Source organism: Natator depressus, chromosome 8 (genome assembly GCF_965152275.1).
Source record: "Natator depressus isolate rNatDep1 chromosome 8, rNatDep2.hap1, whole genome shotgun sequence".
Lineage (NCBI taxonomy): Eukaryota > Metazoa > Chordata > Testudines > Cheloniidae > Natator > Natator depressus.
In genome coordinates this window covers 6,391,234-6,418,177 of record NC_134241.1, presented here as the reverse complement: position 1 = coordinate 6,418,177, position 26,944 = coordinate 6,391,234, and the positions used below count along the sequence as shown (strand labels likewise).

At 54.3% G+C, this 26,944-nt stretch overlaps 1 protein-coding gene across 3 annotated transcripts in view; it reads right to left on the bottom strand.

The window, feature by feature from the left end:
• The window catches only part of ANXA6 (annexin A6), a 37,876-nt gene extending 16,157 nt beyond the window's left edge, over positions 1-21,719 (bottom strand). For 2 of the 3 annotated variants that reach the window (XM_074960273.1, XM_074960272.1), the window contains exons 1-13: positions 21,563-21,719; positions 15,119-15,177; positions 10,932-11,022; positions 10,029-10,123; positions 9,538-9,651; positions 9,079-9,169; positions 6,628-6,707; positions 6,473-6,529; positions 5,460-5,553; positions 4,257-4,352; positions 2,757-2,815; positions 2,051-2,173; positions 1,294-1,352 (exon numbers count right to left, since the gene is read on the bottom strand). In XM_074960273.1, the coding sequence (XP_074816374.1) occupies positions 1,294-1,352; positions 2,051-2,173; positions 2,757-2,815; positions 4,257-4,352; positions 5,460-5,553; positions 6,473-6,529; positions 6,628-6,707; positions 9,079-9,169; positions 9,538-9,651; positions 10,029-10,123; positions 10,932-11,022; positions 15,119-15,136 (977 nt within the window). In that variant the 5' untranslated portion in view covers positions 15,137-15,177; positions 21,563-21,719. The remainder of the gene's footprint in view (positions 1-1,293; positions 1,353-2,050; positions 2,174-2,756; positions 2,816-4,256; positions 4,353-5,459; positions 5,554-6,472; positions 6,530-6,627; positions 6,708-9,078; positions 9,170-9,537; positions 9,652-10,028; positions 10,124-10,931; positions 11,023-15,118; positions 15,178-21,562) is intronic. The other variant, XM_074960274.1, reaches the window with a different exon arrangement.
• Positions 21,720-26,944: the final 5,225 nt, after the last annotated feature.

Below are 26,944 nucleotides of genomic sequence, written 5' to 3'. Positions count from 1 at the left end.
GCCCCCAAGCCAAACCAGCCCACACTATCACCTGATCTCTAATGCCCCCAAGCCAAACCAGCTGACACTGCAATTCAGTTCTTAATGCCCCTAGGTGCAAATCAGCCACCACTCTAACCCAGTCCCAAAATGCCCCTCAGGACAAATCAGCCAGCATCCCAACCCAAATCTGCAGCCCTTTCCCCACAGCTTGAAGCTTAGTGTGACCCAGAGCTGCTGAGAGACTAGTGGGGCTTCTGTGCATTGTCAGGATAAAGCGACCGGATGAGGCGGGTGAGTTGAGCCTTGGGGGCGGAGGTGTGCCTCACACTAGCATTGCCAGGACGAGGGGTGCCGCCAGCTCACTAAGCTGACACTTCATCGGCTGTTCAGCTGCTTCACTGCGCTCTGGGACACTGGTAGGTGACGAGGCGCTGGCTCCATAACCTGAGCGATTGGTGGGCCGGGAACAGGGCAGGGAGGTTTCTCTGCTCCTTGCACCCAGCACTGGGGGGACAAGGACAAAGCATTCTCCCCACCATTGCTTACAGCATGGGACCCACTCTAGTCCATATCCTGCATCCGCTGTGCTCCCCCGGTCACGTCCCTGCCTTCCCCCAGCTGGCAGCAATAGGGTGCCGCAGGGGGGACCGCAGGACTGCGAACAAGGCTGGTTTCTCATCAGAAGGTGCCTGCCGGTGCTGGGGCTCACGTGGGTTTGGACAATGGCCCCGTCCCTGCAGGGTGGGGGGGGTTGGGTTGGGTTTTTACAGCTGCGTTCAGGGGCAGCTCCTATGAAAGGAGGCTGTTTCGCGCTGGCATATCACCAGTGGGAGAGTGACTCCGCTGCAGATGTGGAGGGGGCCCCGTGCCAATGCAAGCTGGAGATACGGGAGAGCGTGGCATCCCTTCAGCAGCTCCCTGAAGCCCACGGACCAGGAAGCTACAAATGCTTCAGCTCAGGTGGGGCTGCCCCCAAAGCCAACGTCTGACAGGGGCCCCTAGAGGCAACGATTCGGGGGGAGGGGGACATTAGGGGATTGGGACAGGACTACAACCCCTCTGGTTGCGCTGACCATGTGGACTATGGGACCTGCTCCTGCTGACGTCAATGACAGAGGATCAAGCCCATGATGTGGACGCTCCACTTTGACACCAGACCAGCGCTGCGTGCCTTTCCCTGGACTGCGGTGGGCCCCAGACGGAGCTCCAGTCAAGGAGGCTGGAGAGCCTAGTGTCTGGCCTCCCCATAGACCCTGACGGAAGCTGGCGGGACAGTACAAGGTAGGCACCGGGTGCGGCGGGCGTGCTTACTCATCGTCTCCCCCACACAGCTTCAGCAGGGCCTTCTTGTACTCGCCGGACGTGTCGTCCTGCAAAGGAAGAGGCAGAGGGAGACGCTAAAACCACACACTTGCACAGGGCAGACCTCGCTGATGGGCCTCCAGCCACATCGCGGAGCCAGGCCTCAGCCGGGGTTGTCTAGCTTGAGCAGGTCATGTGGGCGTGACGCTGGGTCTCACAAAGTAGCTCATGAGCGGGAGGGGATTTCCTGTCTGCATTCTCCAAAGGAAGCCAGGGCACAAGGCAGAGAGGGGCCGGTTGGGGTGCCACCATCCAACACACTGTGGATTCAGGAACAAATCAGTTTGGCAACATATTAGGTGGAGCTTTAACCAGCCTGGAGTGGTGGAGCCCCAAAGCTCACTGCAGTTCTGGAGGTGTCCTGACCAAGAGGGGAAAAAAATCTAGTCAGAGCCTTCCAAAAATGCCTTAGGGATGATTCCAGGGAGCATTGGAGAGTCTCTCCCTAAAGCTGCCTCAGCAGCGAGTGGGGGGTAAGGGGTTCTGCATGTCAGAGAAGAGGCTTTTTCACATAGCCAAAATCAACCTCAACAGCTCCCCAACATTCTCCTGTTGGTTTTCCAAGCCCTCCTCCCTGCCGCCCCTCCCCACACTGTCAAAAGATGGGGCGAGGATGGGATTCCCTGGCACCACGTGTCTCCTTACGTATGTGGTTGGGATCAAAGCTGAATTACTGGGTATTCTCCCGGCAGTGCCCTCTGTTTACCTTAATCATGCTGTGCAGGGACTTCTCATACTTCGTCCTAAACACTTCCCGGATATCCAGCATGTCGATCTCGCTGCGGGAGACCATGATGCGGATCAGCGTGTTGTCCTTGGTCCCCAGCCCCTAGAACGGATGCCCCACAGGCCACAGCTTAGCCACACAATCATGCCAGAACGTCACAACTTGTTTGCAGACAATTCGCCAGCTGAGAAAGAGGCAAAACCCTGGACGGGGGCGGTTCTCTCTGCGCTAATCACCCAACTGGGCTCCCAGTACCTTGCGTAACCAGCCGAATGCCAGCTAACCAATGTCCCCGTGGCCCATTGTCAGAATCTCTGCTCATGCACACTGCTAGTCCCCAAGCCTTTTCAAGGTTAATTCTCCTGGAGCTGGAGCTGTGCAAATCTTCTCCTAGGGCTCAGTTTCAGAGGAGAGCAATGAGCACAGTATCATTATGCTCGCCTGGGCTAGGAGTTCCATGCCAGAATGAATCTGCCCAGATTGCTCCCACCCCTCTGTCCCTTGCTCTGCTGAACTCTCCCTGCACCCGCCCGGGTGTTAGAACCCTGCCAGGCCTGCGCCCGGAAGAGAGAGCCCCTGTGCCTCTCACGGACTAATGGAAACGGGGCTTGTGCCTCGCTAGTGGGGTTTCCCTGACACAGCATCTGCAGAGCTGGGGCTCCTGAGAACCTCCTGCACCACTCACCTTCATGGCCTTGTAGAGCCTTTCAGCGAAGTACTCTGGGGTGCTCCGGATGCACTTTACTGCAGGAGAAATAATGAAGGTGAAAAAAACAAGAAGAGTCACAAGAGTCCAGTGACTCCATTGGCCAGCAGAGCAGAGTGGCTTCCTTAGCCCTTCAAACCACAATGCCCCAGCTCAGGGCACAGCTGACATCTTCAAATCTTCCAGGCTCCTGGTCTCTTCCCCCACACCTCCACCACCACATTAGATGCTGCTCCCTACCCCCCCGCCAGCTTCCCCAGCCTCAGTTATTCTCTCTGTACCGCGTCTGTTTTCCTCCTGTCCCAGTATAATTCCAGAGGCTCCCTCTAAAGTCTATTGTAGCCCACCCGCAGGACAGTAGTCTCCCTCTAAGGTGTATTGTAGCCCACCCACAGGACAGTGGTCTCCCTCTAAGGTGTATTATAGCCCACCCGCAGGACAGTGGTCTCCCTCTAAGGTGTATTGTAGCCCACCCACAGGACAGTGGTCTCCCTCTAAGGTGTACTGTAGCCCACCCGCAGGACAGTGGTACCCCTCTAAGGTGTATTGTAGCCCACCCGCAGGACAGTGGTCACCACTAAAGAGCCAGGATGAGTTATTGTGTTGTGCTGCCTCAGATGTCACAGCTGTCGGCTAATCTAGTTAGAGGGAAATGAGAGTAGCACTGCAGATGCTGGTGTGAGGTAATAGCTGGTAAAGGTCTTTTTAATGGTGGGTCAAATCTTGGAGCTCTATTTTCCTGCTGCAGATTACAGGTCATTCCTGTAGACATGGGACCTCACAGCTCTTCCTCCTTCCTTACCCCCTGCAATAACGGGGGTACGGACTGAAGGAGGACTGCAGGATTTGGGCTTGCATTTACACGCACAGCGTGGAGCTGGCCCCATGGCACAGCAGAGATTTGCACATACTTCCGCAAGTCAGCCTCGCCGTGGGCTCCTTTCCACTGTCCGGGGCTCTCCAGCCATTCCCTGCACGCTCAGGGGAACGTTACACGTTTTAGCACGAACGAATGTCCGCCCAGAAGCTGTCTCTGAGACAGGACACCAGACTTGACAGACCGTGGCTTCATGCAGTCGGGCAAGTCCCACATTGGTATACGTGGGGGGACCCAGTGTGTTTTTCCACAGGGATTAGCGTCAAATATTCAAACTTGGGTGCCTCAAGATGGGCACCTGGGGCCTGATCTAAAGCTCATTGATACCAACAGGAATTCTGCCATGGACTTCAGTGGGCTTTGGATTAGGCCCCATAATCCATGTTAAGGCACCTAAATAAAAGTGGCCCATTTCTGAGAGGGGTTGAGCACCCACAACACCAGGTGACGTCAGTGGGATCACGGTATCAGAGAGTGCTCAGCTCTCTTCTTCAGCTGTCAACATATGGAAACGGGCCCTTCACTTTAAGTCCCCACATTTGACCCTTTTGGCTTGAGTGTCTCCTCCAGCCCTGCCCCTCCACAAGACAGCACCAGCTCACCCACTGCCAGCATCAGCTTCTCAATGTCCCCGGACAGCTCGCCCCGGATGCTGTCCTCGATGGGCTTCCCGGAAATCTTCAGATACTCGTCAAAGACTGTGGGGTGAAAGCAGGAGAGAGGCCCTGTCACAAGCCACACTGGCATGGCCCACAGGCTGGGGAAATGGAGGCCAGCGCCTTCGTGGGGGAGCAGACACCACTCTGCACATTGGGGGCTCTCAGAGGCAGGGATTATTGCCTTTTAGGTGCTTGGCTGGCAAGAGGCCGCAGAGCATCTGGCTGTTCTCAGTAACCCTGCCCGTCGCTGCATGGGAGGAGGAACTAATCTGTTGTGTTTTCTCTTCACTGCCATATGCCAGGGTTGCAGCTGCCCCTGTGGTACACCCTCACTGGCCACAGAGAATGTGTCAGCCACCGGAAATCTTCAGCTGACATGCTGGGGATTGAACCGGGGACCTCCAGAACTAAAAGCGTGGGCTCCTACAGCTTGAGCTAAAACCGCCAAACCCTATAGCTTGGGGCTGTAACCACTCATATCCTCTGTGTACCAGCATAAAGGGTCCCAGTAACCTGCACCCCCTGGCTTGAAGTGGTTTCCATCATATACAGGGTTTACAGTCATGTCCAATAGCTCTCAGCACCCCCACTATAACACATACTCCCAGTGGGTTAGACAGACGTACTCCCGCCCTTTGTGCATTAGCCAGATTGCGAGTCATTCCGACACCACAGCACGAAGGCAGCCATCCAGCGGCTGGTTTACTCTACCACGTGCACAGCAAGTCTGCTTTTAAGGCAACTACCCAGCAGCCGACTCACCGATGTGGGTTGTAATCAGCGGAGGCACCAGTGACAATAATGAAAGCTATGAAGCACTTCTACAGAAACAAAATCTCTTGGGGTGAACAAGTTATTGCAGCCATGAGGCCTGAGCATTCAGGGCTCCCCCCAGCAACACTCCGATAAGATTTTGCCAGAGATGGAATGGGCACCGGGGTCTCCTCCCTCAAAATTCATTAGATCTCATGGAAAACAGTTACTTGTCCTTCCCAAGCGTGACCACCAGATGGCAAGAGCCCAGACTGTCCGGCATGTTACCGCCAATCCACAGAGAATCTGCAAGAACCAGCTAGCTGCTTTGTGGGGAGGGAGGGAGGGGCATTGTGGTTTGGTGATTGCATGATCGCTATGAAAACAGCTTACCCAGCCGGAGATGCTGTTTGCTTCGGTTTCCCAGGATGTAGATGAACTGGGCCTCGTCTGTGCCCCATTTCAGGTCGCCAGCTTCCAAAAGATCCTTGTAGAGAGGCGAAAAGAGCAGCAAAAGCCCAGAGTCAGAGAGTGCTAAACTCCTGGCCATGCAACCCAGAATGAACACTCTGAACACCTGCCTTCAGCGCCAGCTCCAAACCCTAATGCCACTGCTTAAAAAGGCAAAGCTCCTTCCCGGTCTCACTCAGCTGCATGGAATGCTTCAGGCTCGATCATTTGTTTAACTGACTTCATCTATAGGGACGTTGTCAATTCAAAATCTGATCTGTCTTGCCTTCCTTCTCCCATGCTATATCTGATTGTGTCTGTGTGCAAAAAACCAGTTACAATCTTGCGAGATCACATGGTTGGAAACGGAGGCTGGTGTGTGTGTGTGTCTGTGTTTGTGTGCATAAAACCAGTTACAACTCTTGCAGGATCACAAGACTGGAAGTAACAGTTGCAGAGGAGGGCTCAGTGGCTCAGTGAATTAGATGCACTGGCCTTTGGTTGCTGGAGACCTAGGTTCATATCCTGTTTGGCCCACAGCCATGTATGTTTGTGAAGCTTTCTACTCAGTTCGAAAGCAGGTCCTGGGTGGCTCTTGCCCACAACAGCATTTGAGAGGCTGAAGAAGGGGTGATAAACATGGGCCAGAGGTCAGAGCTGAACTTTTCTGGTATGGGGTATCCGCAGCCAGGGCTTTGGGCCCCTTTCCAGCTGCCCAGACACACAGCAGAGCAATGAATAAACTACAAAAAAAATGTGTTTAAAACTGAAGTCGGAGGGGCCAGATTCTCAGCTGGTATAAATCAGCGTCGCTCCGATGTGAACTGGCTGGGGATCCAGCCAGTGCCATAAAAAGCTCGTTCTTTGGCCCTGACCCATCATTCTTCCTCCCAGTCACTGGCTGTGCAATAGTGATTGCCAGGGAAGTGAGCCAATCTCAATTCAGCGACACTTACCTTGGCATCCTGCTCCACCAGGTCCTCGCTCACGACATCGTCCTCCTCCCGCGTGCCCTGCATCAGAGACAAGAGGCCAGCGCCTCAGTCATAGAGGAATTAGGGCAGCGGACAGACAGAGGGGATCGGGGAGGGGCGGACAGATCAAAGTGTACCTGAAGCAAAACGACGAGCATCTTCTTGAAGTGCCCCGAGGTGTCTCCCAGGACATCCGCCTCCAGCTCCCTCTCATAGGCTGGAGCGTTGGAAAGGAAAACGGAAAGCACATCAGTTCTGTATTCAGGTTAGGCCGGAGCCCAACACAAGGTACATTCCTTGGCTCCCAGGATCCAGACCCCGGGTTCAAAGGATGTATGGGGCACTGGGCTCCGAGGAGCTGCTGTCCAGCATGCCACCCTCTCTCAGGTGCAATCAGAGCTGCCCTGCCTCTCACAGCAAGTCCAAAACAAGCCAAACCCATTTTAGAGGCACTGCCCCCTGCTAACAACTCCCTCGCCCCCACAGACCCAACACCGGAGGCCTAGTTTGACTTCTATATTTGGGGGGCTGCTCCAGTCAAGCCAATTGCGCTGGGCATGGGCGGGGGGGAATTCCGTGCCTGCCCACAGGGGCACCATTTCAGGTTTTTTGCGGGGAGGGGAAACTTTAACCATGATTCCAGGGGCTACTCAGACAACTGAAAACTAATTTTTTTTCCAGATAATAACTTAGAAATGATCTGACAGGAGCACTGTATCGAATTCCTATATCAAGAAAGAAAGAAAATTAAATAAATAGTAGACCCACTCAGCTCTAATACTAACATGTTCCGACATCTTGTGGGAAGTCACTTAAGGGACACTGGTTAGGTTGAAAATGTTAATGTCTATTTTTACTCAACTACTCTTACTAAAATCAGAAGGGACCATTGTGATCATCTAGTGTGACCTCCTGCACGTTGCAGGCCACAGAACCTCACCCAGCCACTCCTGTGATAAACCCCTAATCTCTGGCTGAGTTACTGACTTCCTCAAATCGTGATTTAAAGACTTCAAGTTACAGAGAATTCATAGTTTAAACCTGCAAGTGACCCTATGCTGCAGAGGAAGCGAAAAACCACCAGGATCTCTGCCAATCTGACCCAGGGGAAAATTCCTTCCTCACCCCAAATCTGCCAATCAGATAGACCCTGAGCCTGTGGGCAAGACCCACCAGGCAGATACCTGGGAAAGAATTCTCTGTAGTAACTCAGAGCCCTCCCCTCGAATGTCCTGTTTCCAGCCGTTGGGGATTTTTGCTACAGGCAGTCACCGCTGGGCCACACACCATTGTAGGCAGTCATGTCATACCATCCCCTCCATAAACTTATCAAGCTTAGTCTTGAAGCCAGTTAGGCTTTTTGCCCCCACTGCTCCCCTTGGGAGGCAGCTCCAGAACTTCGCTCCTCTGATGGACAGAAACCTTCACCTAAACTTGTTGATGGCCAGTTTATATCTATTAGTTCTGGGGTCCACATTGATGCTTAACTTAAATAACTCCTCTCCCTCCCTGGTATTTGTCCCTCTGATGTATTTATAGAGAGCAATCATATCTCCTGAATTCTCTGTAGCCTTCTTTTGGTTAGGCTTAAGGGGTTCTCAAACTTCATCACACCGCGACCCACTTCTCTCAAATTACTACACGACCCCAGGAGGGGGGACAGAAGCCTGAGCCTGCCTGAGCCTCATTGCCTTTGGAGAGGGTGGGGGCAAAGCCAAAGCCCAAGCCCTACTACCACAGGTGTGGGGGGGCAAATCCCAAGGGCTTCAGCCCCAGGCAGAGGGCCTGTAACCTGAGCCCTGCTGCCCAGGGCTGAAAAGCCCTCAGGCTTCGGCTTCTGCCCTGCGTGGTGGGGCTCAGGCTTCAGCCCTGGCCCCCAACAAGTCTAAGCCAGCAATGGCAACCCCATTAAAACGGGGTCGCAACCCACTTTGGGGTCTGAACCCACAGTCTGAGAACCACTTAAACAATCCAAACTCTTTGAGTCTCCTCTCATAAGGTGGGTTTTCCATTCCTCAGATCATCCTAGTAGCCCTTCTCTGCACCTGTTCCAATTTGAATTCATCTTTCTTAAACATGGGAGACCAGAACTGCACACAGTATTCCAGATGAGGTCTCACCAGTGCCTTGTATAAAGGTACTAACACTTCCCTGTCACACAGGTCTTTCCCCTCCTCTGTCACTTCCAACTGATAAATCCCCAGCGTATAGCAAAAATTCTTGTTGTGAATCCCTAGATGCATGACCTTGCACTTTGTACTAATTTCTCATGTGGAACTGTAGCAAATGCCTTACTGACACCCGGGTAGATTAGGCACAAAGGCAACAGCAACATTTGGGAAGCGCGAGGCCTTCTCCCACCCATGTGCGAGGTGCCCCCAAGAAGCATGCACAGAGTTTGGAGTGGAGGAGTCTATCTCAGGAGCGGCGGAGGGAGGGGGAAGCCCACAGGAAGAGGCTATTGGGGGATGTTCTAGTTCTGGTGAACCTGTATCCCATCTGACTTTAATCCTCCCCTGCCCACAGGGCAGTGACTGCTGGCCTCCTGGCCCCAGAGAAGTCGGGACGCCCTTGTCCCCCACACTCACCGTCTCTGTAGGCTTCCACCAGGTTGCGTATCTGCTGGTTGGTCCGGGATGCCAGGATCTCAATCAGGCACTTCTCGTCGGTGCCAATGCCCTATAGGCAGGAAACACAACCACCGCGTGAGATGCCATGGGCTGATGCCAGGTGGGTATCACCCAAGAAGGGCAACCTCTGGGGGACTGCATTGAGGAGTGGGGATAAGTACACCTGCCCTTAGAGGGTGCACAGTGATTCTCAAACTTTTGTACTGGTGTCCCCTTTCAGATAGTAAGCCTCTGAGTACGACCCCCACTTAAATGCTGGAGGTGAAGCGGGGTTTGGGGTGGAGGCTGATAGCTTGCAACCCCCCATGTAATAACTTCGCGACCCTCTGAGGGGTTCCGACCCCCAGTTTGAGAACCCCTCCTGTAGCACATACTGTATTCCAGGATGGTCAGAGAGTGCCCTTTCCTGCCCCTTACCTGAAGGGCGTCTTTAATCTCCTTGGCATCAAAGTATGCCAGGGGCCGCATCAGACCCACAATCAGCCTCTCAAATTTCCCTGTTAGCTCCCGCTTCAGGTCTGCGATCAGGTCCTGGCCGCCGGGCACAGAAGGGAGTGCGAGAAGGAGAGAGAGAGAAGAATGCATGAGTGGCAGACTCTCCAGGAGAAAGGACTTATGAAGATAGCCCCCTTAGATGTTTGGGAGGAGGTCACGACCTTCTCAGTAGGGCTGCTGGCAGAGTCCAGGCTGGCCATGGGTATCCAAAGGCTTTTCCCCACCCTACCATTAGCTAGTGAATTTTCCCAATGATTGTACTTTGCTTTGTATGCCCATTGCCAGTCTGGCAGGGACAGGGTGAAGCAGGGAGCTGTACACCCTGCATGCTCTGGTTTGGAGGAAGCAGCAAAGGCTCCCTCTCCTGCGGATCACAGAGCAGGGTTTGGCACCGTCCGATTCTCTGGGGTTACCTTTCCATAGAGCGATTTGTAGGCCTGGCTGATCTCGATTCTCTGCTTGTTGTTCCTGGATGTTATCAGGTCCAATATGGCCTCCTTGTCACTGCCTGCAGGGAGACACGGTCAGTCACCCTCGTCCCACTGCCTAGATTTGGGTCTGCTCTAAGATCCAGCTTTGCCTGGACCAGAAGCAGATTCCAGCTCTGTGCTGGAGTTGGTAGGACAGAGAGCTGCAACCAGGGTGCACCCATCCACAGCTGGCCTACCTGGGAACAGGGCAAGGGACTGACTGGCCTCAGGGGCATCACTTGGGGAAAGGGAGGGGTTGGGGGGCATAGCATGCTAGCACAGGAAATGCCCCATTCATTCACTCTCCCCATGGGAATCCTGCACTTGGGCACCAGAGACTGTCCCAGGTCAGATCCAGACTGAAGCGCTGTGCCTTCTGCCCGCCCCCCAGATAAATTGCAGACATGTCCTGCCTTTCCCCCCGAAAAAAGATAAGTAATGGGGCATTTCCCGTAGGAAGGGTAGTTTGTGCATCATGAAGCCACTCCGGCGCCCTGCAGAAACAGGCAGCAGCCGTGCCCTGAAAACACATGCACTGTGCCAGGGAGGCACAGGGAGGTGATGCAGTGTGCACCGCCTGCCAGCGCCGGAGGGGGCAATGCTGAAGGGCTAGGAGGTGCTTTCATGGCCTTCTCCCCCTAATGCTCTCCCTGGCCTTCGGAAAAGGGACAACCAGGGCATCCAGTGTCACCCCTCCATTCCGCTCACACCCGGCCGTGCAGCCCCAGCGGCTATTAGCAGGATGCTCGCACAAGGCCTGCTCCAGAGCCACTAACGTCAAGACCCCTGGAGATTCGACGGACGTTGGCCTGGGCCCATAGCGCGCCGGCAGCGGAATGTACGCACCGAACCCCTTCATGGCGGTGTACAGCGCCTCTGCATCCTGGCTCGCGTTGAAGTTTGGGAACTCCTTCACGGAGCCCCTGTACCTGCCAGCCTAGAGAGAGGAAATGAGAAAACAAATGGGGAAGAGCCAGCTGGAGGCACCTCTCCACTGCCTGGCCAGAGCTGGCATGAGGGCGGCAACGTGAACGTGTGGGGCAAACCCAACATCTGATCCACCCAGCTGAATACCACCACTGGGCTTGCCATCCAGCCTCCACAGGGGGACTCCGGGAAAACAGGGCCCAGATCCACCAAGAGCTGGGGGCTTCCCAGACAAGTCACCTCCCTGTGCCCTGATAGGACCTTGTCTTTGTTTCTGCTCCAGCCTGGCCTTCTTCGGAGCGAGGCAACTCAGCTCGGCCAGCAGCCAACGGTGCGGCAATCATCTGTGCTCCGGGCCTCTTCGGGGATCTCGCGGAGGCAGCTGGGCCTGCTCTAACCACAGGGATCAGGCCCCAGGATCCTCCCTTAACCCTTTGTCTTTGCAGTCCTCGCTGCTCCAGCGTGCGCGGCTGCTCTGCCATTCTAGCACAACTACCCGAGCCAGGCTACAGGCGGGCTTGGCCATCGATATGGACGGCAGGCCCAGCCAAATTTGTTCTAGTGAACACTCAAAAACAAAATGCTTTGGAGAGATGCAAAGCCTCCTGCCTCATGGCATATGCCAACCTCCAGCCACGGGGGGTTGAGAGGAGGCTTCCTGAGGGGCAGGTTATCCCATCACTATCTTCTTTGGGGTTTCACGCACCTTCCTCTGAAGCATCTAGTATTGGCTAAGGTCAGCGATGGGATCCTAGACTAGGTGGAGCCCACGGTCCAACCCACCATGGCAATTCCTATGCACCAAGTTGCTAGCAAGTCACCATGCACAGTTATAGCAGAGGAATAGAGTCTAAGAATGAAGAAGTCAAGTCAAATTGGAGAAACTAAGATTTCTCTCACGGAGCCTGGCTAATTTTTAGCCACCATCCTCTCAGGCCAGTGCTGAATCAGCCACCACAGAGGCAGAATCATCTACAGAAGAGCTTGTGAAAGAACACAGAAGCAGGGCAACTGTAGACTGCTGTCCAGTAGGGCCTCAGCTATGACACCCGATTAGCAACACTCAACCACCACAATGGTTCAGTTCAAGGAACAGAAGAGAGACCACAGCAGGGGAGAAGCAAACAGTAGGGTCTGGTGACTCAAGCAGGAGACTGTGAGCCTGTTCTTAGTTACATGTGTGCAGGCACCTCTGCTCTAACCACCATCCTCTCCCAGAGGCAGTGTGCAGAGCCTCTGGCATGGCTAATAAGAGATGCCGATCGCTGTCCCTGCTGCTAGGGCAGGATCATGTTGAGGGTGATTCAAGGCTTTATCCCTGTACCATAAGGAAGCTCCTGAGGTCCCTTATTCCCAGTGTGAGCAGCTTCCCACACAAATGCCTTGGAGAGACATGAATAAATGTTACAAGGCCAAGCCACCTGTCACCGACTCGAGCAGAATGTGTGGGGGTTGGGCGTGTTCTCTGCGGATACTCATCTAAGGGGAGAACTCAGAGCAGAGGCCCACTGGGTCATCAGGTACCAGCAGAAATTCTTTCTGCCTGGGAGCTGGGGTGGCATAGATCACGCTGGCAGGGGCACACTCAGCGTCCACCACTCAGGCAGAGACTTTAATAGTACCCAGCACTGACAGGGCACTTTGTGGTCCCAATGTGCTTTACAAACATTAACTTGTTCACCCTCACAGCCACACCACTCTGAGCCCAGTGGAGAAACTGAGACACAGAGAGGCTAAGTGCCATGGGCAAGGCTGCACAGTGCATCAGTAGCAGAGCTGGGAACAGCCGGCAGGAGCCCGAAACTGTGCTGTATATATACACACTTAGCAGGAATGGAGGGCCTTTTGGCACTGAATGGGGGGAGGGGAAGCAGGGGCTGCTCCATGCTAGTAGTGAGCCTTCCTGGGGCAATAACATCCCCCACCCCCTATTTCCTGCCTTGCTGGGCAGCAGCAGAGCGAGATGCTGGGAATGAGGGGAGCCTTCCTTCCCCCCATTTGCTCTGCTGTTTTAATTAGTGCATAGGCTATAAGACTCCCTCCTGCTCCCATCCCCCACTTCTGAGTCACACCAGCCTCTAGACAGCTGGAGCCGCTGAGGCTATAAATAGGCAGGCTGCTCCATGCTGGGTGGAAGCCGAATTCCCTACACAGCTTCACTCGCTTCTCCTCACACAGCCTCAGCATCCACCTGGGCCCAGTGATCGCTGGGTGCACATGCTCACCCGCCCAGCACCCTAAGCTCTTGCCACCTCTCTCTCGGGGGTGGGGGTCACTTTCTTTACAGTGTGAATATTTGTCTGTCGCTTTAAGGGATTCCTCCTGTTTTGGGGACAGGACTTCCCCAGTGGATGAGAGGAGAGAACGCCAGCTTCCCACCCACCCCTCCTTCCTAAGTGTCCTGCGGGGACACCTGGACGCTCCCAGAGAGTGAAGTGGTGCTGACTCCTTGCCAGTGTGATAGCCACCATCTTGGCCAGCACCGGGATTGAACCGGGCCCTCTAGATCCAGGAGCACAAGGCCCTGCAGCCTGAGCTAAGGAGCTGGGCTGTCTAGCGAGGGGCTCTAACAGACCCACAACCTGTGTGGATTGGGCACGCAGAGGGAGACATAACACACGCTGACCAGTGGCTACGGGATGTGTTGCAGTGGGAAGAAGCGCAAGCCACATGTGCACATGGGGGCCGCGAGGGATCAGGTGGCAGGAGCTGCCCTCCAGCAGTGACAGGCATGGGTGCGTGCAGACCTCATTGACACCAGAGACAGGGGATTTTCCACCTCTCCGCCCCTCCGGGGCTCGGCAGCGAGTGGGTGTTGGCTTATGGAGCTGCCAGATGGCAGAGGGTGAAGGGACTTGCTCTCTTAGCAGAAGGGAGTCGTTCTCCTTCAGGGGAGTTGCCAGATCGGTTTCCTCTAGGTGTGATGAGAGGCCAGGCTGAGACATAGTGGGATCGCTGAAGTGCCCACTAAGGACAGGGCCAAGCAGGCAGAAGGACCCTTCCCTCAATCTGATATAAGTGCAGGGTTTGTAGCAAACAGCCCCCCACCTGTTAAAGGTCACGCCCAGATGGCTGTCCCTGCTCCAGGCTAGAGGAGCTGTGGTGACCCTTCCCTTCGCTCACACTCCTCCCCCAGTCTACACTACAACAAAAGGTTTGGCAACAAGCTCTAGATTAGAACTTCTTGAGCTTCCAGCACCTGACCGACGCTTGGCATCCAGCCCTAACCGTCACCCCCAGCATTTTAAAAACAGGGGTTGTACCACTTGCTTGGAAAACCAGGGAAGTGGGCCAGGCTGTGATCTCCATTAGACCAGTGTAAATCAGGAGTCAGTCCTTTGATTTCTGTGAAGTTGCTGCAGATTTACACTGGGGTAGCTGAGACCAGAATCTGGGCTGAAGGCCATGAACTGATCTGATCTATAACCTCCCCAGGCTGAATGAGAAGTTTGTTGTACACGCCACTTCTTTTGTCCCCATAGAGACTCCTGACCCCCCCCCCCTTTTTTTCCTCTTTCTACTTTCCTATCTTTCTTTTCCTACTAGTTCTTTTTTTCCTTCTGTGTTCCCCTCTGTCTTTCTTCCCAGCCCCACTCAGATCACAATCATTTGGATCTTACTGTGCGTCTGCTTTGTGTTTATACAGAGTGCTAGCTGAAGGACGAAGACCGTAAACAGTGTCTGTCAGCAAGATCTCAAGCTGCATGGATGAAAAGCAACGCCAGCTGCCAAACTTGTGGCTGCTTTCCTGCTTCTCAGCCTTAAAGCTGTGTGAAACAAAGAAACTGCCCCCCCGGGGCAGAAATGCTGAGTTAACCAGTACTCCTATGGCAAGACAGGTCGGTGAATAGTACCAACGTGCTAGCTTCACTAACATGGTCCCCTGGCAAAATATGGGATGGATTCTTGGTAGCCAATCCTTAAGCCAGGACTGTGGCTGCTTTACATTGCCAGAGAGGCACAAAACAACCGGAGTGAACCAGTGAATCTGTCCCAAGGACAAAATGGTGCAGGGGAGATCCCTGAGCCTCTCTATGTCTGCAGAGGAGTCGGCAGGAGGTAACCAGCGCTACGACACGTCCCATGGGCTAGAGCTAGTACAGTACCTTGCCGGTGGGCGCCATGGCTTTTGGATCGGAATCAATGGGGGAGGAGGAAGAGGAAGCTGCAGGAAAAAAAGAAAAACGTCAGGCAAAATGTCCTTTCACCCAACAGCTACACTGGCTTTGGTGGCGCTTGTGCTCTCAGTCACAGCAATGTAAATCCGGAGTGCTGCCACTGAAGTCAGGGGATCCACTCCAGATTTACACCGGCGTAACTGAGGACAGATGTTTGGCCTGTTATGTCCTTTATTGGCCCCTATCCGAGGCTTGGCCAGGCTCACACACACAATACAGTTGCTGCAGGGCACGGATGCCTCTGTCGGGCAGAGATGCTGCCCAGATTTGCTCTGCCCTTCATCCCCTCTCTTCCCTAGAGCCATTCTGCATGTATTGATAGACCTGGAGGGCGGAAATCCTGCTGCCCTGTGCTGGCTTGTGGAGTATCAGTCCAAGAAATCACCAGCATTCACCAGTGAGAGCAGCCCATGCACATCTAGATACACAGTGCCTCTTTTTCTGCGGCCAGTTTTGCTTTGCTCTCGGTCCCTGGCGTTCTGCTCCACGCCAGGCAGCCTGGCACAGACAGACACAGGAAGGGGACAGGAGGGAGGGAAGAAACACAAAGTACGTTGCCCTTGAGTCAGCAAGGAGCAGAGCGTGGTCCCAAGGGGACCAGTGCCGCATCTGGAGCGCCTTTGGCAGCCCGCTCCCCAAAGGAAAGCCTGCTAGAGCAACTGGCTTTTCAGCACAGAGCACTGAAGTCTCGTGGGGCCGGGGACCTGGTTACCTAGGAGACCCCCTCTCCCTCCCTGCATCCTGAGCGGTGGAGATGCTCTTGCTGTTGCTTCGTAGGGTTGAGCTCTCCATGGCTGGCGGGAGATGATCCCTCCCCAGAGCCCATGTTTGGGGAGCATCACGCAATGGCCCATGGCTGCTTTGTCCCTGGCTGATCGCGTCGGGGTGTTCTGTCTCTTGTCAGACACTCAGCCTCCATAGCTTTGCTGGTGACAAGTCATTGTCATGGCCCAGTTCAATTTTTAAGACCTCCTTCTGCTGGCACTAATTTACGTAGGCAATGGGCCTAACCCAAAGCCCATTGAAGTCAATGCAAAGTCTCCCACTGAATTCAGTGGACTTTGGATCAGGCCCTGTGTGTTTTCATCTTATTGTAATTAAACCTCAGGGTTCCTATGGCAACAGGGGTTACAATAAAACAACCAGACCCCACAGGAGCAGGTCAGGAAGATTCAGCTTTTGCCACAAATACAAAAGCTCCCCTGTTCCTGCTCCAGTCACCTTGTAGTCACCTGCTCCAGTCACCTTCTGCTCTCCCTCTGCTTTCCCCGCTGTTCTCGCTTACACACCTCATTTACTGGAGAACTCCTCTAGGGGAGGAACGAATTGCTCTGGACAGGTACAGAGCAGGCAGCGCTGAACAAGCTTCCCCTCCAGGACTCTGCCAACGCACCGCAGGCCGGGCCTGCACCACGCCCTGCTATCCCAGCGCTTGGCTTCCCCCAGGAAGCCACCCACCATACCAGCAGACAGGTTTTATTTGGAATCTAAGCCCCGTTCAAGCCCAGGATCATCAGGAGTGGAACCCAAAGACCAGATCCTGGCATGCTCAGGCATTTTTACGAAGTCCTTGAAGTCAACCGGAGTTTGCCTGAGCGAGGACCTCAGAACTGGCTCGATGCTGACAGCACTTGAGTATGAGACAGTATGAGGAGCCCGCGGAACGCCAACCGTCTCAGCGGCATTTTCCTCTGGAACAGCGTAACGCCATCGTGGCTTAGCATCACCCTGTGGTGAGCTCACCTTGCGGGTCATCCTCCTTTGCACTACGATAGCGTCCAGATGCCCCAGGCAGAGTTCGGGGTCCTACTGCTGCATCCCCATGAGGAGAGGATGCCGTGCTGGCCCCAAAGAGATCGCAAGACATTAAGACACATCTTACAAAATCTTGGGGCAGCCCTGCCAGGCAGGGGAGCCACCCAGGGAAAGGGCGGGGGGGCTGGTGGAGCAGGGCAGTGGTCCCCGGGTGCATACACGTCCCAGTGCACCAGTTCCAATGCTGGCCCTGTCAGAACACAAGGGAGTTGGGCTCAGCTGCGCTGGGTTTGGCAAGTGAGGCCCGGGCGACAGCGTATAGGGGGCCTGTGAGAGAGACAGCGGGCTGGAGAGGGCTCTCCAGAGCTCCCAGGCAGAAGTCCTGGCAAGCACAAGCCTGCAGGGGGCAGGAGCTGGAGAGGAGGGGTTAAGGGAGAGCAAGCCCATGGCGGGAAAGCCACTGCAGGGACAGAGTGAAGAGCCCGACACCGAAGGTTGTGACGCACAAGAGGCTGGGCGGACGGCTTGTTTGTTGAACGCTGGTAATAAACCAAACTCCCAGAAGGGGAGGGTTATGATGACTAGGCCTGCAGTGGGATGCTTACCAGGGGGAGAAGGGAAACTGAGGCAGCAGCAGAGGCCAATGGCAGATGGGGAAAGCCCCTGCTACAAGTGATGACCTCACAATCCAGACCCCCCTGCAATGGGGTGTTGTGTTCAGAGACCCGGCAGGGCGGGACGGGGCTGCTCTGCATTCTGGAGCATGGCTGGTTCGCTCCCTGTTCCCCATTTCATCCCGCAGGCCCTCGAGAGACAGAATCTCGCCTCTGCTTCGATCAGTCCCTTATTTCTCAGGGGAGCTGGGGGCCAGAACCCAGTGCCACATTTCAAGGTCTGCAGCGCACCGTGCAGCTCCCTCTCAGGGGCCCCACACTCTGTCTAGACTAGAAATCAAGCCGGATGCCGGAGACATACAGAGACCCGACCCTAGGAAATACAGTTTGGTTTCCATGGCAGCTCACTGTACTCCTACTTTAAGATAGATTTCACACCAACGGGAACAAGCCTTCACCGCTAAAGTCACTGCCGGTCACTGTGCAATGGACACCCCGTCCCCACAGGGAGGAGATTCACTACAGATGGGGAGCCATTTTCATTTTCCTCGGGACTAGAGAGAAGCAGAGGATGACAGAGGGAGAGGAGCAGCTGGATAACAGAGCCTGGAAATGAATGAGTCTATTGAGTGTTATCTGACACCCATCGGGTCTCGGGACAACTGGTATCCCGCCCGCCCCCCAACACACACACAATTTCCTGGAGCCAATGCTCCGTGTTTCAGGAAAATTCAATAGGGGCAAAGCCCCAGAGCAGCAATTTGGAAGGGGCTCTCCTGGTGGGAGCACTTTTCAAAAACATATGTTGAATGCATTTTACTTTCCATCCTGTCCACTTCCACAAAGCCTGTGTGCGAACGGCCAAAGCTAACTGTATTCAAACAGGGAAGCTCTTCTCCCGCACAGCCCCAGAGGAGCCTGCGGGGAGGTCGTCCGGCTGGATTTCGGACACCACAATCATGTCCAGGGGCAGCAGGAAGGGTGGGCTTGCCTCATTGTTCCTCATGAGGCGAGGAGTCAAAAGTTCTGGGTTCTCTTCTCGACTGATTGCCACCGACTTCCTGGGTGACCCCAGGCAAGTCACTTAACCTCCTCCAAGCCTCAGTTTCCCTCTTGCTAACAAGGGTGATAACAGTATTGTCTCAGGAGTGCTCTCCAAACATGAATTAAGTGCTTTGAGATGCTACAGAAGCATCCGGCATCATCACAGTTTTACTTGTGATTCTGAGAATTACTTATGATTCTTATGCTCTGCATAGCAGCCTCTTCAGCCCCCTTTGCTTTCCTGTTCTCTTTCCAAAAGCACACTCTTGGCTGCAGCGCTGCCCAGAGAGGGTGGGAGAGAAATGTCTGGTGTGGGTGGAGAGCACACAGCTCAGATCGCCAATGGGAGAGCTCGGCTCACAGTAAAAGGCCTGGCTGGCTCCTGGCTGACAGCCTACCCCTGCATTGCAGTCAGGCTGCAGGGCAGGGATCCAAGAGCCAGCCGGAGCCACCCCTCGGCCTCCAGGCAGCGTGGGCTGCATTGTCTGGCCACGAACTGGCCAAGAGGCACAGAACTCTGCAGTTTTGCTGGTCTTCGCTGGCCAGCCCCAGCGGGGTGCTGACGTGCTCTTTCACTGAGGCTCGTTGCCTGCCATATTTTCTCAGGGCCAGCTCCAAAAACTGGGCTTTTATCCACAAATGCTGAAGACAGCAAGCCCGGAGAGTGAAATACCAGGAACGAGCAGGGCTCAGGGCCGAGAGCAGCTGAACTGACAGGCTTTGCAAAGGGTGGCCAGCACCTGCCGTGGTGTGACGGTGGGTAGAGCTGTGCTGGAAGGGTGCGTTGTGCAAGGTTACTTGCATAGATGGGGCCCCTCCCCTGGGCCCTGGATGGGGGAGGGGGCTGCTTGTGAATACTGCAGCAAGGAAATGAAGAGACTTGTACCCAGTGCAAGCTTCCTGCCTTACTTCCTCTGATACAGATCACCTACCCGGGCCTGGCTCCCACCTATGCATGCAGCCCCACAGAAACGTGCAACAGAGACAGCCAAACTCATCTCACTGGTGTCTGATAACTCCCGACAGCACCTGGATCCCCTCTGGGGAAACACCACCTCCCTGGAACGAGCAGCTGCTCAAGGTTGCAGCTGGCTTTCCGCATTATCCCTGTTCTTGAATGGGAGCAGACCCATGCCGGCGCCACCATAGCTCCATCCAGCACTGCTTTTTAACATGCTCCTGATCCCCCTGGCCCTAGGGGAGGCTCTTCTCCCATGACAACTGCCTAGGCAAGATCCAGCTATGAAAAGACAAATGGCAAGAGCCGATCACCACTTGGGACACTCGTTGGAAGACAAAGACAGGCCCATGGGGATTGAATTTTTCAACACACCATTGTGCCGCACAGCCTTGCGCCTGCAGCACGTGAGCTGACGAGGGGCAGACGGGACCACTACTTGGGGGGCTGGCCCCACAGCACAATTCGGGCTGCCCCAGCTCGTTCCCTGATTGCTGAACACCAGGAAGAGCGACCTAGACCAAGGGGATCAACAGAAAGCCCTGATGGCTGGGGGGGGGGTTGGAATCTGGGAGGTGGTGCCAGAGTGTCCATGTTTGCTGGCTCTTGGGCAGACAAAAGGATTCACCACTCATTATGCTTTAGGAGGGCTTATAGGGATTTTCTTACAGCACCTAGTAAATAATTTACCAGAGCAGAGAGCTCTCTGTTGTTGCATCCAGAGTCTCTGGGGACTCAGCAGCCCCTCCCCACATCCTTTAAATCCTTGGTACAGTGGCAGCATAATTGTCCTGAGCTCCCCTTCCCCAAAAGGGCCTGTGAAAGCCATGGTGCACGGGCCAGCCACAGCCCCTGTGTTTTACTGATGGATTCACAACTCCTCTAAGCAGCAGGGCTTTGGTTTTACAGTGTTCCCAGTCCTGCAGATTCATGCCAGGGTGAAGCATGGACAGAGAGGCAAGAGACCTAGGGGTTATTTTTAAAAGCTTTCAGGCTGGCAGCGGTACTGTGAGCACACACCCTGCCAGCTCTTATCCAGCATTGTACCAGGCTGCAGCCTCAGGGGGGTTTACTTCTGCTTTAGACAGGAGGGGTTTTCCAGAAAGTTACTCCCAGAGCAAAAGTGAAGCCCACGGGCTCCTCCCAGCTCCCTGGAATTGGGGCGTTGGCTCAAGGACCTCCTGCATCAGCCCTTTGGGGCTCTTCTCATTAAAAGAAGTGCCTTGTACGGTGGCAAATGAAACATTGGGAGGGTTAAAAAAAGATGCACAAGCCACCTCAGAAGGCAGAGACACGGGACGCTACAAATCCAATACAGTCTGTTTTTTTAAATTCAACCTTAAGTCTTAGGACAAGTGGTCCCAGCTCCCCAAGAACTGGCCCAGAGCTCAAGCATCTCCCCGCCGGGTCATGAATCTTTGAAAAACATACATCATAAAATAACTATCGCATGGGATGTTTTATGAAACAGGAGGGCAAAATTCCCTGGGGATCCGCTTTCCCCAAACCAAATTCACAGATTTAACCCATATCCCAAAGAAGTGTGTCACAGGGATTTTTGTCTTTTTCTGCCATCTGCCCAAATACGGGGACAAGCAAAGCTAAGCAAAGCTCATCCTTGTGGCTGGGTTTTGCACACACACCCCGGGGAAGGGGCCCCGGAACACACCCACCAGCTCCCATCTTTGGTTACAGAAACACTACCCAATTCCCCCAAACTCCCAGCAAATTGGAATGGGGCTTGCTCTCAGTTTGGAGAGTGCCAGGAAGACTTATGGTGATTTTCATTAATAATAAATAATAATTAATTTACTCTAAAGAGAAAATAACCCTGAAACTCACCAGCACGCCAAACAGTTTGCAATGCACACAGGAGGGGCTATTCATTTGCCTTTAGTCCAGTGGCTTGCCAGACCCCCTTCCCCACAATCAGCCCTGGCACTCTCCAGCTTCACCTCTCACTAAGGATAGACCCTTTTCCCGGGCCCGGTTCAGACTTACATGTCCTGCCAAGGCCTCTTCCCCTGAGCAGCCTTTCTCAGCCTGCAGCGAGACAGCCCAGGAACTGTGCAGAACAGCGCTCGGTATGGCAGTGTGCAGCCTGCCCTGGTTGCAATGCAGCTGTTTCCTCTCCTCCGGTGGAGCAACGTCACACGCTCCAGAGCCTTCCAATCCGGGCTAGCCCCTGGGTGTCACCCAGGCAGGGGCAGAGGCCACCAGGAGATGCATTGGTTTGCCCTCAGCGGCCCTCACCCATGGCACTATAGAAAGAACATGCACCAACAAACTGACATAGGTCACCCTCACTGAGAAAAGGCAACAGGGGTCCGAGAAATAATCCAGCTCCTGCCCCAAGCTGATTTACTGTCTTGCTGCACCAGCGGGAGCAGAGCTCAGCAGCAGCAGCAGCTCATTATACACACCAGGACGTCCAGGACAAGAGCAAAGAGAGCGATAAGTTGGGTGCCTCTCCAGGCTGCAGAGATGGAACTCCAGCCCCCACGTGTCGGGCCCAGCGTGGTGGGAAAGGCTAGCCCCGGTGGTTTTCACAGCAGCCATATGCCACTGCCCTCAGCCTCGTGATGTGCATTATGTGGCACGTACTGGAGTGAATGCTTATTTCAGTTTTATGGCATGAGTCTTATACCCTCTTAATACAAGAGCATTTAACACAATTAAGTCCTTAAAATATAGATCAAGCTGTCTGTGCCACCCCTGAGCTACGTCCACCAATGACCGTAATGCAATGATCCCCTCTGCCCCATCAGCTCATCCCTGACCCTCATTCAGGGGAAATCGCAGGCTGCAGGAAAATTAACTAAGGAAGCCGGACTCTGACCCACCATGGAGGGAAGCAAGTTTTGGGGCTTCAGGGAGAATGCCCTGCCCCTTTTGAACTATGGGGGCTCCCATCTCAAGCACCTCTGATGGTGACTCGCGGTGTCAGCATCGCGCCGCCTGGGAGTGAATGAGAGGAGAGAGCAGGACAGTGGAGGGCCAGAGGGATGCATCCTCCGTATAAGTGAGGAGAGATCTAGCAAGAGCCAGACCATATATGGTGCCTTTCCCTTATGCTCTCTGAAAAGATAAAAAGCCCAATTTCTTCTCCTCTGAGAGAGAAGCAGCCTCTCGGGTCAGACACCAAGGAGGGTTTTCAGCCATTTGCAAGCACCAACAATTGGGCTTGATCATGGAAATACTAAGAGTCTTAACTTGAAGGTGGTCATAGCATACCCCCTGCCTACAGGGTGACGTGCCAGGCCTGGGTTACAACAGGTCTGGGGTGGGCAGCTGGAACTCTGGGGCCTCCAGTTTTCAGTGTGTTGCACCTTGACAGTTCTAAGCCCTCTGCCTGTGTGCTGTTTGCAGAAGCCATTTCCATCTCCAGGCTGCTGCAGCCACAGCAGGAGGAAATGTAGAAAGAAACAGCCTTATTGGGGATCCAGGAAGTAGCAGGCAGTTTCCTTGCTCAGAAATCCCCCTGTCTGCTGCTCCAGCATGCCCAAGAAGCTCCAGGTGTCTCTGCTTTCTGGCTCATGCTCATAGGTTGTTCTGCCTCCAACCAAATAGCCTGCAAAGGATGCAAACCAATAGTCTACCCTAGCCCCTGCACTTGCCCCTAGGAAAACCCCTGTTAATCTACCTGGATTAGCTCTACTCAGGCCTAGCCATGCACTTTAGTGCCTCAGGCCCCAGCCGCCATCAGCTGTAGCTGTTTTTCTACCTACCCCTGGACTTTAATAAGGTCTGTGATTGGTCAAAGGCTCACCTGATGGCAGCCATTAGCACCTTTCAGCAGCACCTCAGGAGGGGGATAGTGGCTCCCAGAGCAGGGATTTTAACCCAACAATCCCATCAGCATTGCCCTGTTGGGAGCTGAGGTCTATGCTCTAGTGGGGGCTCCGTTCCTGGCTGGCGGGACTTGCTCCAACATCAGGGGGCTCTTGGGTCCTACTAGAGAGAGACTCAAATGACGCAGCGAGCGCCCAGCCCTCAGCAGCTGCGTCGCGGGCCGTTGCCAGAGCTAACGCAAACAGCTAAGAGAGGGTCCCAGGCACCAGCCTGGCCATGCTCCAGAGAAGGGCAGGAAAAGATTCCTACTGAAATCGCTAGGGGCCTGATTCTCATTGGCATGAAGGGCCTTCTACACCCTTCGAGTGGGGTAAAGAGGCCTGCCTGCTTTGAGGCTTCTCCATTGCCTTAGTGTCAATGAGAATCAAGCGCTATATTTCTTTCCAAGAAGTGTGTTCTGGGCCTGCTGCTCTTTATTGTACAGATAGCCCCTAGAGCGAGTCCATTTCTGAAGTGTTTTTAAAAGGGTCAGTTGTGCGACCAGCCCCTGGCTGTTTCTTTGGCACTTCCAGTCTATTTGCTGGTGTTTTCTCCTAGATGTAGCAAGCACAAGGGAGGAAACAGATGACAGTGCACACAATCCCCGCCTTGCACGTGCAGGTAGACGGTTTGCCTGTGCAGAGGGAGGTGCACGAGTTCATGCACAATTCTTTTGCCTGCAGACCTGTGCCCCCATTAAAGAAAATATTTGCTCCATCATGATCATGAATGGCCAGGAAATTGGTTCAGTCTCTTGTGAAATAGTGTGAACAAACTGATTGTAAATAGAGGGCTGGGGGCCATTCCTATATTTGAAACTGAAATGCATCACAGTTACAATAAACTCCAGGCCCACCTGTGCCACAACAACTGGTTTTCTGCCTATAAAAGCCAGGGCTGGTGTTAGGGGGTAGCAAGCAGGGCAGTTGCTTGGGGGGCCTCATGCCACCGGGGGCACTGCAAAGCCGCTCAGGCTTCATCTTCAGCTCTGGGTGGTGGGGCTCAGGGTCCCAGGTTGCAGTCCCTTGAGGCGCGGCTTTGGCTTTCTGCCCTGGGCCCGGAAGAGTCTAATGCCAGCCATGCTTGGCAGCCCCCCTGAAACTTGCTCATGGCCCCCCAGGAGGCCCTGGACACCTGGTTGAGAACCACTGGTCTAGTGGATTGAGCAGTGGGCTGGGACTCAGGAAACGGTGGTTCTGTTCGCAGCACCGCCACTGCATTGCTGGGTGACCTTGGGCAAGTCACGGCTCGCTCCGTGCCTCAGTTTCCCCACCTGCAAAACGGAGATAATGATAGCCACCTCCTTTGTAAAGCACTTGGAGAGCTGGGACGATGATGGTGATCATGGCTGAAGGCAACGGCAGAACTCACATTGACGTCAGTGGGGCCAGGGTTTCACGGTTAGTGATTAACAGGATGTGCTCAGGAGATGAGCGGCAGATCTTGTTTGCAAAGGGAGCACCCTGCCTGCTGTTGCCAGCCAGGCCTGCATGTGGGACGATACTGCCAGAAGGAATGCCCCCAAATCCAGCTCAGCGCCTCCTGCCCCTATTTTCAGTGAAAGAGCAAAGCAAGAGCCATCTACAGCGGCGCCACACATATGGCAACAGGGCCTTTGGCAGGGGACGGGCCCTATATTTGTTGGCAAAAAGTCTCCTATTTTTCCACTCTACTCTCAGACATGGATTTAGGATTCAAGCCGCCCAGCTGGAAAATTCACCAGGAAGTGCAGCAGTAGGGCCTTGGAAAAGGATTCGTAAAGGCTCCTCCCCAGCAGCCCTATGCTCCTCCCCTGCAGAACAGGAGTCAAGAGGGAATGAACAGAACAGGGCACTCTGGAGTGATCCATCCCTTGTCGTCAGTCCCAGCTTCTGGCAGTTGGAGGTTTAAGGGTGCGCAGAGCATGGGGTTGCATCCCTGACCATCTTGGCTAATCGCCATGGGTGGACTGATCCTCTCCGCAGAATACAAGTCAATGGGAGTGACTCAGCGTTGCCAATATGAAGCGTTCAAAAATCACGAGTCAGGGTCCCCAAATCAAGAGATTTGCTTAAAACTGATGAGACTTTTGTCAGTAATAAAGGTTGGGATCTTTTTCTTTGCCTGCTGGTTTCTAAGCCTTTTGGTTGCGCTCACTGCATGTTCTCAAGCTTTCCTCTGCATTGACGGGGGCTCAAAAGTTATTTGACTTTTTTTTTTCCCCCAAAGAACAGTGGAGATTCTCCCGCAAGTTCCTGATTCCTGCAGCGGGGGCTTTAAGAGAAACACCAGAGCTCACCAGAGTTGGCTACACTGCATATTAGGGGATGGGGTGGGAGAAATAAGGCACCTGGTGAGGCGAGCACGTCCGTGAAAATCTATCCACCCCACTCCATCACGCTTTCAACCCAATGCGTGTCACTGAATTTTCTCTTCTGCGGCCTGTCCCTGTCCATCGCTTTCAGGCGCTGGAAGTTCTGACTCGGGTGCCCAGACGTCCCGATATTAGAGGCTTTCTCTTATATGCTCAACTACACCCCGCTCTCCCCCTTCCAAAAAAAAAGGGGGTCCTGATTTTTCACCCTTGCTATCTGGTCCCCCAAGGTCTGACGGTGCCTGACACTATCACCGGGCTCCTTAGCTGCCAGAGACACAGACAGTTCTCCCAGTGGGAGCTTTAGTGTCAACGTGCAAAGGAGTCTCCCTCTGCCTCCTGCACTCCCCGGGACCCCAGCTGGAGAACTGCCTCCCGACCCAAGGCAGAACAGCCAGCCCTGCGGTATGGCCTCTGGCCCGTGTGTCGGTCCACACTGCCACCTGCTGGCCCAGCAAAGCCCAGCAGCAACCCAAGGCATTAGCTCGATGTACCCCAGAGCAGGACTCCAAAGCAGTTCGCGGTCAGCCGAGGGAGCAGAGGATCACTGCAGATGAGTAGAGAGGAGCAGAGATGAACACCCCGCTGCCAACTTCCTGCTGTCGGCAGTTAGAGTGGCATCCTGGCAATCATCAGAACGGGCATCCTGGTGACAACCCTCAGCCGCTTCCCTGAGCCCATTTCCCTTCTCTCGCTGAGCCGTCGGGGCATGGTGAGAAAGGGGCAGAGAAGGGGCAGGGCAGAGGGATCGCACAGCCTGAGGGACAGTGCTGCTGGGAAAAGGTAGGGCTTTCCCTAGTATAAAAAAACGAATTGAATCCCTCCTCATCCCCATCCCCCACCTAGGATCTAATGAGACCCGTCCTAGTACTGACAGATTGGCATTGCTACCTCCCTGTGGACAGGTCACTTAGCTAGCATTGTCTTTTATCATTTGTATCGTGGTCACACGGAGCAGCCCCAGTCCAGCTAGGCGCTGGGCAAACACAGAACAAAGAGATGGGCCCTGCTACAAAGAGCTAGCCATCTACGTACAGGACAAGAGACAATAGGCGGATACTGACGGACAGACGGGGAGCCCAGTGAGACAACACTGGTCAGCAGGACAGGCAGCGGTCTGAGCACACCCACCAGCTGCCTAACTACTGTGGTTTTGTAGGCACCACCGCAGGGGAGCGCTTGAAGGAGGGATCTGAAGG